This window comes from Microcaecilia unicolor, chromosome 3 (genome assembly GCF_901765095.1).
Source record: "Microcaecilia unicolor chromosome 3, aMicUni1.1, whole genome shotgun sequence".
Lineage (NCBI taxonomy): Eukaryota > Metazoa > Chordata > Amphibia > Gymnophiona > Siphonopidae > Microcaecilia > Microcaecilia unicolor.
This window is the reverse complement of record NC_044033.1, coordinates 372,051,543-372,064,045: the sequence shown is the minus strand read 5'-3', so window position 1 is coordinate 372,064,045 and position 12,503 is coordinate 372,051,543. Positions and strand designations below refer to the sequence as shown.

General features: G+C 42.5%; 1 protein-coding gene across 1 annotated transcript in view; it reads left to right on the top strand.

The window, feature by feature from the left end:
• The window catches only part of LOC115465133 (low density lipoprotein receptor adapter protein 1-B-like), a 92,748-nt gene extending 92,117 nt beyond the window's left edge, over positions 1-631 (top strand). Inside the window, exon 9 of the mRNA XM_030195534.1 lies at positions 111-631. Within this exon, the coding sequence (XP_030051394.1) occupies positions 111-168 (58 nt within the window). The 3' untranslated portion in view covers positions 169-631. The remainder of the gene's footprint in view (positions 1-110) is intronic.
• Positions 632-12,503: the final 11,872 nt, after the last annotated feature.

Genomic DNA, 12,503 nt, shown 5'->3' with positions numbered 1-12,503 from the left:
CATCAAATCCCCTGTGGTAGCTTTCAGTGTGGCTCATCTTTAGCACAAATTCCCACCCAGACCCATGTTGTTTTCATACTTGTGTAACACCTCTGTCTTATTGATTCCAGACTTGCCAAATCTCGCACCGGAAACTCAGAGCCATGTTTCAGGTCATCAAGGAGCTGACGGGATGAGAAATGAAGGGTGACCAGAAGTGCAAAGGACCACCTCCAGCCTAATGAACAGAAAGTTAAAAGAAAGTGGTCAGCAGGATGGAAACAGACATTCCAGGAGCACCAGTGTCCATCAGACACTTTATTTCTCAATTGCAACTCAACACTAATCTCTGTCAAAGAGCTGCCTTATTTAAGAAGAAATAGTTTGGCAAGAAATTGTCTTTATTTTTTGACTGGCCCTTCTCATCTCCTGGATTTTGTAAGTTTTATATTTTATTAGGGGAAAGCAGAGTTCTTGGTTTTTTAGGCATCTGTGAGTGCTTGTTTTTGAAATTCTGCTGTCCTGGTGAGAGCGTTTGCAAGGTTTGGGGTCTTATCTACTCCTGCCTCGGTACAGCTATGCTTTGTTTTGCCTTTTGCTTGATTCAGTTGAATTCTTTTCTCTCTCTATTGGTTTATTAGCTTAGATTAATGAAGGGCATAAAAACTTTTAGTAAATTGGGCATTAAGACCAGTTTTGCAATCTTTTTAATGTTCATGTGTTGCCATCACTGTTAATAGTAGTCTGTAGAGGGTCTCTCATCCTACCCTCCTCTGGTTAACATTAGGGGCTACAGTGACCCAATCCTCCCACCCTCTACCCCCTCATATATGATAGATCACACCCTTGTGTGATAGATTGCAGGAGCTAGGCGCTGTCCTCCACCCAAGTGGCAGATCAGTGTGAATGACGGATCATAGATGGTGGCCCACTCACTCCCTCTCTGAAGCCACAGATTTCAGATGCCAGCCTTTCCCCAGTCCTGCCTTCCCAACATATTGAACACAAAGGTCAAGGTGGGAGGGAAGCCATGTTCCTTAATGTGATTTTCACTAACAGTACGGGAATATTAATATTGTTTAGCATGCATTTGCACGTAATAATCATTTAGATATTTTTAATATTATACTAGGGCATTCTCTGTTACATTTATAATGCTCAACACTTCAAATGGCTGTGTTAGGTAAATCAAGTTAACTTGCTTTAGTAAATAGGTCCCCAGGGATGCCATTTTTTCTGGGATTGATATATTGAGACTTGTGAGCCACCTTGTTTGAAGCAACTGTGTTCGGTAAATGTTCCTTTCTCCTCTGGTTGGTGCAGAGGAGTTGCTTTTCCTCGTTGTTGGTACAGTGGAACTCTGAGTGTTGAGCTTCCGTTCTGTTTTTGCAAATTCCTGCCCTGTTCTAATTGGTTATCTGACCTTTGCCTTTAGAAAGAGTGAGAATAAACATTGAAAAACAGGAGTAGATATGTCTGAGCAGCAAAAGGAGAGAAGGCCTCAATTTTGTCAGATTCAGGAAACTTTTAAGTGCTATAGTTTGTACGTGTGTTGTCAAAGTAATATATAAAGTGGTTAAAACAAAAGGAAAAATTGAAAAATTACATAGTAGTGATAAAAACAGTAGTCTTAAAATTGAAGAATATAAAAAGATAATAGAAAAGATAATTCTTAGGTTCTACCACTAATCCTGAGGAAATTAAAAAGTCATAGAATAAGAGGCAGTGTCTTATTATAGATTAAGAACTGGTTAAAAGATAGAACGCAGAGAGTAGGGCTAAATGGTCAGTATTGGGTAGATAGTGGGGTGCTCCAGGGTCTGGTGGGACCACTGCTTTTGACATACAGTACAGTCTCGATTAGCTGACCTTTGCTGATCCCACCATCTGGCATATCCAACAGATCCCCCGGTGACATCATGCAGCTTCTTTTTCCATTTTCCAAACCTGGAACTCTACTTTTACTGCAAAACAGCACCATTGTGAGCCAGGACCCTGCTTTTACTGCCCTTGTTTCTGCATTATTTGAGGAATTACCATTGTTCTCTATATTATCTAACTTTTCATTTATCCGACAATGGGTCGGTCCCATTTAGGTCAGATAATCAAGACTTTACTGTATTTATAAATGATCTAGATATGGGAATAACTAGGAGATAATTAAATTTGCTGATGACACAAAGTTATTCCAAGTAAAATCATAAAAGGATTGTGAAAAATTGCAAGAGGACCTTACGAGATTGGGAGACTGCTGGGCATTCAAATGGCAGCTGACATTTAATGTGAGCAAGTTCAAAGTGATGCATATTGGAAAGAGGAACCCAAACTATAGCTACGTGATGCAAGGTTTCACATTTGGAGCCACCGCCCAGGAAAAGGATGTGGGTATCATTGTTGATAATATGTTGAAAACCTCTGTTCAGTGTGCAGCAGCAGCTAAGAAAGCAAATAGAACATTAGGAATTATTAGGAAAGGAATGGAGAACAAAACTGAGAATATTATAATGCACTTGTATCATTCCAGGGTGCAATACAACTTGAATATTGTGTGCAATTCTGGTCACTGCAGCTCAAAAAAGATAATTTGCAGAATTAAAAAAAAAGAAGGATGACAAACATGATAAAGGGGATGGGACAATTTCCCTATAAGGAAAGGCTAAAGAGGCTAAGGCTTTTCAATTTGGAGAAGAAATGGCTAAGGGCAGATAAAGTTTTTAAAATCCTGAGTGGAGTGGAAATGGTAGATGTGAATCACTTGTTTACTGTTTCCAAAAATACTAGAACTAGGGGGCATGCAGTGAAGCTTCTAAGTAGCAAATTTAGAACAAATCAGAGAAAATATTTCTTCATTCAACTTGTAATTAAAATCTGAAATTTGTTGCAAGAGAACATGTTAAAAGCAGTTAGCTTAGCAGGGTTTAAAAAAGGGTTGGATAATTTCCTAAAAGAAAAGTCCATAAGCTGCCATTAAAGTGAATTTGGGAGAATCCACTGCTTTTTTCTAGCATAAGCTGCATAAGATCTATTTTTACTGTTTAGGTGTATTACCAGGTACTTGTGACATTGATGGCCACTGATAAAAACAGGATACTGTCTGTCCTATAAAAATATCTATACTGGGTTAGACCGATGGTCCATCTAGCCCAGTATCCTGCTTCCAGAAGTAGCCAAGCCAGTATGACAGTGCTTATGCTCTTATTGATTTTTATGCATTGTAATGTTTTGTACCTGACGTTTACGCATGAAACTGTTGCCAAGAGGTAGAATCTACATGCTTGAAAGCATGCCAGGGGTAGTGAAGAGACTGCCAGACTGAGAGTGGTTAGGTATAGGAGACTGCAATCAAAATAGAAGGGCAATGTGCTTGGCCATATTGGAGAGGGAGAATTTAGGTTATTGGAGTATGAGTTAAAAACAGGGCTTGTTTAGAGTTCTGATGTGAGTATACTTGTGTATGTGTTGTAAAGTGAGCCAGTTTAACAAAAGTGGATTATGTAAAATACAACCGCCTCTCTATCCTTCACTTCATGGTATTAAGTAACTTATGGACTTGCTCTGCAAGTCTACACTGCTGTGTGCCATTGAGTTGCTAATATGGGGGTTATGGAGAGTCACCAGGTTTGGAGGTATCTGTGATGTGGATTTAAGGTTGACAAATCCAACTAAAATGAATGAGGAGCAGAAACACTGCTAACTTCTTTCTTGCACATCTGTGCTGATTGTGAATTGAAGGATTTTCCACTCTTTTGGTCACAGTCTGATTTGCAGATTATCTCTCTAACTAGAGACAGGGTAGCCATGACCTATGCATCATCTCTTCTATCATGGGATCCCACTGCACGGAGCAATAATTTTCTTGCAGCCCAACAATGTAACTCAATGCAATATCTATTTGCAGCACTATGAAAATACATTTTTTTAGCAAGATCTCTTACTTTGGATTAAAAAAAAATAAAAGAACTTTATACTGGTTGTAGTGTGTGTCTCCCTTGCATTTTTTTCTTACATTTATCTGGTACCTGACAATCCCGAATGACCCATATCAGTAGGAAGTAGGCAGGCCAGAGTGAAGAGGGATGATTGAAAACGGGTTGCTGCATTAACAGAAGGTGAGCTTGCAAGAATGCATTTTTAGTTTGTTTTTTGAATGTAGCTAGCTCAAATAAAATATACACATCCCTGTATAATAATTTTACCCCCTGTTTACTAAGCCACGCTAGCGGCTGCCATTGCTAATGGGGGGGCTAGACTTTTCTCTCATTACACATTAACAGTTTTGACCGTAAGTTATTCTTGTTTTGTGCTCACAGTTGAAGAAGCCTTTTTAGAGTAAGCTGATTTGCACTTTATGCGGTTCCCAGTTTGGGATGTTCCATGCCACAAAGCAGGTCAAGTAGGATACAGGAAACTGTACTGTTCACTCTGAAAAGAGACCAGGCTAATGAAGAATGTTCATTTTTGGTGTCCTGCTGCTCTGTTATGCAGCTGCATTTTGTGTCTCCAGTAGTTGAAAACTAAGCCAGTGCCAGTCTGACTTCTATGGTCTGTGCCAGGCTGACTTCTATGGTCTGTGCCCTGCAAAAGGCAAAAACAGCTCAAGACTAAGTGTGCATATGTTGGACAGACTGGATTGCTACAATAAAGGTCCTTGCATATTGGATATTCTCCTGGTATTGGCCTCACGTTTTGTTTGATGCTCACTGCTCTATGAGGACTTTGTCTCCCTCCTTCATCTATTTGCCGTCATCTATTATGTTACCATGTCAGGGATGGCTCAGAATAAAAAGGTGTTCTGATGAAAATTGTTTCTTCTCCTTTTTCTCCAGGTATTATCTCCCCTTTCTTCCTCTTTTTCAGGATATTCTCTCCCTCTTTTCCACTCCCCCTCTTGGATTTTTTTGTGTTTATTTATTTATTTATGACATTTATATCCCACAATATTCTCGCCCAAGGGCAGGCTCAATGTGGCGTACAATAGTTAATAAGCAAACAATAGTACAAAGTACAGTAGACAAGGTCACAGGTGGGAGAGAGAAATGACTGATGAAGAAATGGAGAGAGGGTAGGTGATAAATGATCACAGAGCGAGCTATGGGCTAAAAGGGCGTGGCTCCTGTAGGGCTCGTGGCGTATGCTCTGCCAAAAAGGAAGGTCTTGAGACGCTTCTTGAAGGTCGGGTGATCTGAAGTGAATTTGCAGCCCCTAGAGGGGCTCAGTACAAACTTTTTCTGGCTTTTCATCTCAAGGTTTTGCATCATAATTTTTTCAAAAGCAGTGTCTTCATTGCATGCTAATGAACTGACTTTTATTTTCTTTTTACTTTTAAAGAGCTAAGAAGCTCTTTTGGAGTTTCTTAATTTTCTGACTTTAACAGTCAAGATTCAAGGTGGGAGGCTAATTCTGGTAGTTTGAAGTTATAGCAGTTCTGAGGTGTAAGCTCCCCTAACCCCCTCACTTTTCGCTTTCCAATCTTAATAAATGGATTGACTCACCAATTAAGGGGTTGGATTAGACAGAATTACTTGGTATTGATGGGTAGGTAAGAATATGAAAATAATATAGATTGTATTAATTATCTGATCTGGGTATGTCAGCTTTCTGGCTCTGCTGCTGCTTATCACACAGGCTTCTGAGTCCATACTATCTCTGTTGCTAGTAACTGAGGTGGGGGGGGGAGTGGATAAAAGATGGGGGAGGAAAGGCAACAGAGTGAGGAGATGTGGTGTGGCAAGAGTGACTGAGAGATAGGGAGTATGATGGAATGTGAGTGGACAAGAGAATGAGTGAAGGAATCAGAAGAGGAGATCAAGTGAAACTCTGAGAGGGACTTTGGAGTGTGAGACAATCAGAGTAAGGTGATAGCCACTGAGCCGAGGAGATCAGAAGGGGTTATGCAATGTGACCATGAAGATCAGGATGGAGAAGGTGCCTGATGTGAGTGAAGGGATTGGAGGAGTAGACAGCAAGGAGATCAGAGGGGCAGTGGGTTGTGAGAGGATTGGAGGAAAACATGCAGTGCTGCTCCATTCTTTAATCTGGAAAAAACCAAAATGCAGGATATGCCCTTGAATTCTAGGCCTCCCCGCACCACCCAAGGAGGCTGAGGGAAGTTTGTGTGGAAAACAAAAAATCTTCATTCCTGAAAAAAAAGGTAAGACCCATAACAAGGAGGCTTCTGCCTTTCTGGCCAAGGAGAAAAAAGAAGCTGAATTACTGGAAAAGATAAGCTTCTGGACAGGGAGAATTAATGACCATCAGGGGAGATACTTGAGAACCACTAGAGATTGGGAGTTGAGAGTTTGAGGCTCAAGGACCACTGAGGAAATCGAGGGGGGGGGGGAGTAGAGAATGGAGGATTACTGAAATAAGGATAAGTTAAAAAGTATATAAAGGTGGGCATGTACAGGTGATAGGATATGGTCTAAATTTAGTGCTGTAGATCGGGATCTTTTTAATAATCTGTTTGAGATATTCTAAAAACATATTGTTGGTTAGACCCATGTCCACCAAATTGTTACAATGGGTTCAACATTTTTTGTCTGAGGGGCTTTTTGAATCCTCATTTGAAGAAATTATTATAAAACCTATTGTTAAGGATGCAAATGAATCACAATGTTTAGCTACAAATTATAGGCCAGTTGCTTCAATACCTCTCTGTTTACAAAGTTAATGGAGGGTCTAGTTTGTGATCAATTGAACGACTAGATACATACAACTTTTTACATTTCTTCCAATCAGGGGTTAGATCATGCTTTAGTACTGAAACTGTGTAACTTCAATACTTCATAAAGCAAGATATATTGAGTAATAATGGGAAAGCACTTTTGTTACAATTTGATTTATCTTAGCATTTAGTAGAACACAACATCTTACTTTCTGAATTGAGTGATATTGAAATTACTGGTACTGTATTGAACTGGTTCAGTGGTTACTTGAAAGCTAGATCTTACAGAGTTAGGAAAGGAAATGAGCTTTCCGAGAATTGGCGTAATCCTTGTTGTGTTTCGCAGGGTCCTCCGCTATCTCCAACATTGTTTAATATTTTTTTGCATACATTAGGTTTCATGGATGACATGAAACCACTTAATTCTTCCTTACAACAGGTGTCAATAATGGGTAATAATTGTTTAGAGGTCATTGCAGCCAGGATGAAGAGGTACTGTATAAACTTAAACTTAATGCAGAGAAGACCAAATTTTTATTATTGAATTATAAACCTGATCCTATGGAGACCCATATGGTGGTCGGTGGTACTTCGTATCCCCCTATAGAAGGTTATTAAACTATTAGGTGTTTGGAGGAAGTGATGTCACCGCTGCGAGATGGCCGCTTGAGCTCTGCTGGTGCCAAAGAATAAAAATCGGTTATACCTGGGACAATAGCTCGATTTCTCACCACACCAATTTTTAAAGTCTCCTGAAAGCATGGCGGCACGAAAGAAGCTTGCCAAATTTAAATATAATGCCGACAAGCCGAGAATAGGATCAAATGCGGAGCAAAGGGCAGTGAAACGAGGTGCTAAAATGGTGGCCAAAAACTCAGATACAGACCCAGACCCCGAGGAGCAGTCTGAAAGTGATACAGAACTCACCAAGAAGGATGTTGCCTGCTGGTTTAAAGACTTGAAAGCCGAACTGGTGACCACTAGAAGGGACATTCAATCGGCGGTGGCGGAACTCCATGGAGAGGTCAGAGAAATAGGAAATAGTGTGGCTGAGACGGAGGAGAGGGTGGAGGCCATAGTGAAAGATATACAAGGCATACAAACGGCTCTCAAGAGGGAGCGACAGCTCCAGATTGATGTGGAGCTAAAGGTCGAGGACCTAGAAAATAGATCAAGGCGCTGTAACCTGCGATTCAAGGGCATCCCGGAGGAAGACCAGTTCAAAGATTATATCAAAGTGGTACAGGAACTTTGCAAATTTATTCAGAATCCAGGAGAAAATTCCACCGGAGAACAAGGACCTGGCCATATTGTCCTAGACAGAGCCCATCGAAGCCTGGGTCCTCAGAAAGGGGCAATGCCCAGGGACATCATCGCATGCTTCCACGAATACACTGCCAAGAAGACAGTTTGGAAAAAGGCCAAGACCATGGGCGATATCAATTGGAAAAACTGCAAGATTAAGGTTTTCCAGGACCTAGCCCCGATGACTTTACAAAGGCGGAGAGATTTCAGAGAGGTAATGGCCTACCTACAAAAAGCAGGCCTGTGATACCGATGGCTCTACCCATTTGGATTACAATTGTCAGTGGGAACCCAGACACGGAAGGTACAACAGGAGCTTGGAAGGTCCTCTCAGAGCTAGGATGTACAGATCTGCCTGCAGAAGGGGCAGCGACCCAGAGCCGGAGCCTAGGTTCTCCTAAAGCTCAAAAGGGCTGGGAAGGGGGGGGGGGGGGGAGGAAGCGCACCCTTCCTCCGTCTGAACCCAGACCCGAGATAGGAGAACCAACTTGACTCTTATAGAGACAATGTATATACTGGAGAGCTGTTGACGAGCTCTAAGGGGAGATCTGGTAAATGATGGAAAGTTCTGTGAAATGGTTGGGGAGTGAATGAATGAAGGTTGAAAGGAAAGTTGGGGTGAACCGGTATATGTAATTTACATGGGGGCCTCTGGCGCTGGCACACTTCCTCGGGGAGCTAACTGGCTGGAGGAGGCGTGGGCCGGTTGTTGGGAGAATTGGGGGAGAGGGTTTCTTGGAATGTAAATGGTTTAAATAATCCAGGAAAGAGAAGCATTATTTTTTGTGAACTGAGGTGCCTGAAATGGGATGTTGTTATGCTTCAGGGAACCCATATACAGAAGAGAGACACATTACTGCTTAGTCACAAAGGAATTGGGGACTGTTATCCATTAAATAAATGAAGTGATAATTTAAAAACTGTTGTGCTTGCTCAGGTTCCTTTTGTCTAATATAGTATTACATTTTGTTTAAAGCCCAGATGCCATTCGGTGTGACATATATGCTATAATAGGGAAATTGGGGGGGGGAGGGGGCTTTTTCACATCACCGTACCTCCCTTTTTACTAGACAAATTATCTGAAGGATCTGGATTCTCTGAGAAAGCCTTATGATCCTCATGTCTGTCAGGTACCTCTCCCCAGGATTCAAGAAGTAGACATAAGAATGTGAATCAACTAATAGAACACAATTACCCAGATAAGTGTAGTTTTCTCTTAGTTTATATCTATCTATCTATCTATCTATCTATCTATCTATCTATCTATCTATCTATCTATCTATCTATCTATCTATCTATCTATCTATCTATCTATCTATCTATCTATCTATCTATCTATCTATCTATCTATCTATCTATATGTCTTAACAGCCCTGAGAGATCCCATTCTGTTCTGGCCAGGTGTTTGGACAGATCTCACCAGTGGGTACCTTGAAGAAGGTCTGTATCTGAATAGCAGACATCCCAGAATATTGGATGGATTGGAATTGCACAACAGTAGACTCTATGCCCACAACAATTGGCTCAGCTCCTATGCTGTGGGCTAAAGTGCCTTCTTCTCTCTTGCTGCTCTTTAACATTAACAAAAGCACTCTAGCCTTGAATGACAGACTGTAGAGTCTTCCAGGTCTCTCACATGAGCATATGCTTGCTGAGTTTAAATACTTTATTTCTTATTAGTCACCAGCATTCCCATAAAGAGTTCAATGCGACTTACATCAAGAAATGAAGTACATTCTTTGGGATTACATGTGTACCACTAGCAGAGAGAGAGAAAAGAAAGAAAAAAGTACCATTGTTTGTTACTGTTTTACTAAAATACGGAAATAAAATAAAGTATTCTGTCTGCCTCCAGTGGTTCTGTCTTACTTTTGACCCTTGCTGTCAGTTGACTGCACTTCTTCAGCAGGTGTTTCTCTCTCTCTCTCTCTATTTAGCACCTCACAACTTTCAGGAGCTCTATCTCTCTCTTTTGCATGCAGTCTCATTGCTGTCTCGTCCACAGCATGTCTATAGAGTCTCTCTGTTCTAATATACTGTGCAGCCCACCAGTTGCTAAATCTCTTCTGTGTCTTGCACTAGCCAGTGTCTTATGTGGCTGCATCCCTCTCCTCTGGCTACTCACATCTTGGGGCTGGGTATCTGCATTCCACAGTATGTCTCAGCTCCAGTTTGGGTCCTCTACTCCTGTGGCTCTTCCTTGTCTTTCCAGTTATACTCCTCAAATGTGGACTTTCTCTGTTCTCTCAGCTGCTTAGGTGGGTCACACCATCATCTCTCTCCCCAGTTCCCATTGTGCTTCTTAGAAGCTTGGCTTCCTCTTAGGGCACTCTACAGAAGTCTCTCTCTTTGCTAGGTCTTCTCCTAGGGTGTCTGGCTTAGTACAGCCTCCTGTAGTCTCTCAATTTCTTTAAGCTCTGTAGTCTGCTTCCTGTTCTTTGGGGTTGCATCATAGCAGCTCTACCTAGTCCTGTCTCCCTGATGGACAATTTTCCTGGACCTCCAGCATGGGCTTCCTCTTTTACTTAAGTATGGGGTCTCCACATGGTTTTCTTTTTTTTCTGTAATTTTATTTTCTTTCTCACATTTCAGTTGGTTAGTCAAAAAAGTCCTTCCTCTCCCTTACTAGGGAGATCTAATCTTTGCTGGCTCTGTAGGAGGGAGCCCTTCTTCTCTCAGTGGATTACTTGCAAGACCCATCTTATTGCTGGACTTCTTCCCTCTGTACTGGCTCTGGTCCTCCTTCAGCTTCTGTAGCAGTCATGGGAATGATCATGGCTACCTTCTGCTACTTTCTGCCGCTATCTTCTTGTGCCTGCAGCTCCCTCTTGTATCCACTGCTGTTCTCTGCCACCTCCCCTGTAGCTTTCTGCTCTCTCCCCTTCCCAGAATCTAGACCCCTGCTGTTGGTGATGTGAACTCCAGCTCTTCCTCCCTTAATTGGGATAGAAGCAAACCTCACGTTACTCCAATGCATAACCTCCTCCATCCAGCTATAAAAATTTATTTTTCAATTATTTTCTTTATTGTGATAGAAAAATTGAATTTCTTTTACTTTGTCCAAATCTTGTGGGCCATCCAAATGCTCGTTGGTGAATCTGAGGCAGGTAGCCTTTTCAGAGAGCAGTGATTTCTTCCTAGCTATCCTCTCATAAACACTATCCCCATTCAAGTTTTTTTTTCTGATAACTGATGCATAAATTCTCACATCAGCCACAGAGTGTGGGGCCTGCAAATCATTAGATATTAGTTTGAGGTTCTTCGTAAATTCATGGATGATTTTTCAGTTTGCTCTTGGCATGATTTTGGCATGATTCCTGGGTAGTGTAATACAGGTGAATTTTAAAGATTGTTTTTCAACTCTCTCTTGACCGACCAGTGCACTCGGGATCTGTATTGTTGATTAGAAGTAATTCTGTTTAAAAATGATTGTTTAACTTTGATTGTGTGAAAATGAGTTAGAATACAGAGGATAAGACACAGCTCTAATTAATTTGGTATGCAAAGGGGAGGATGGTGCTTGTTTTTGGAAGTTCAGCTTGGCCACCTGGATTTGGAAAACATGTGACCAGTATGGCTTGTTTACCTAAACAGAGAAGCATTCTATAATTATCCTTAGCTCTGAACATGAGCTCTAAGCCTTATAAAAATGGGGGCTTGTTACAGCAGAGCTTGGGCTCATCTGTGAGGGGACGCGCTGCGCAGAGGATCTGTTCCTGTTCAAAGAAGCTCCTGGCTCTCGCTGTGAACCGGGCCCCCCCAGCTGATGTTAAGAGCCTGGATGATGTAAGGACCAGTGATGTTTTATATATAGTGTATTATTGCTTCTTTTCCTGGTCTAAGAACTCTTAGCATTGCTTAGATGTAGAGACCAGTGAGTTAAACCTCAAGATGGCCGACAGGTAAGGAGCTCCGGTGACCGAGCTCCGAGGCCCCGAGGAAACGGACCTACCTGAGCCATCCTAGACCACCCACGACCGGAACGGACCTGCGCGAAGTGGAAGCCAACTGGTGGGTTGTCGGAGGACAACCGAAAGGATCTTGTTGGGATCCAATGCGAGATCCAACGCTGTGCTCCAGCGCAAGCCAGCGAGAGACTCGGGATAGGCCCTAGGTGGACCGGAACGGACCGGTGCGAAGTAGAAGCTGACTGGTGACCTACCAGAGGATCGGAAAGATCTTGTTGAGCTCCAGGATGAGCTCCAACACTGAGCTCCAGCGCGAGCCGGCAAGTGACTCGGGATAGGCCGCAACCATCGGCCTGCAACGCGGCCACGACAGGCCCTGACCGGATGAGCCCTAGCAGAGCCGGGTAAGCCAACCTTGACGATTAACGACGTTCGCGGGAGACCGCTACGAGTCCTGCCCTCCCTGAGCCCGAGTTGGAGTGTTAGGGAGAAACACCTGAGCCTCTTGTGCGCCGAAGAGGTGTACCAAACAAGGAGACGCCAGACCGATTCCAGGTGGATGGAAAGTTACCTGGTCGACCACGCGCCGGATTGCAAGCCCCTAGGTAGACTGAAATCACCAGGGGACCTGCCGAACGCAGCCTCTA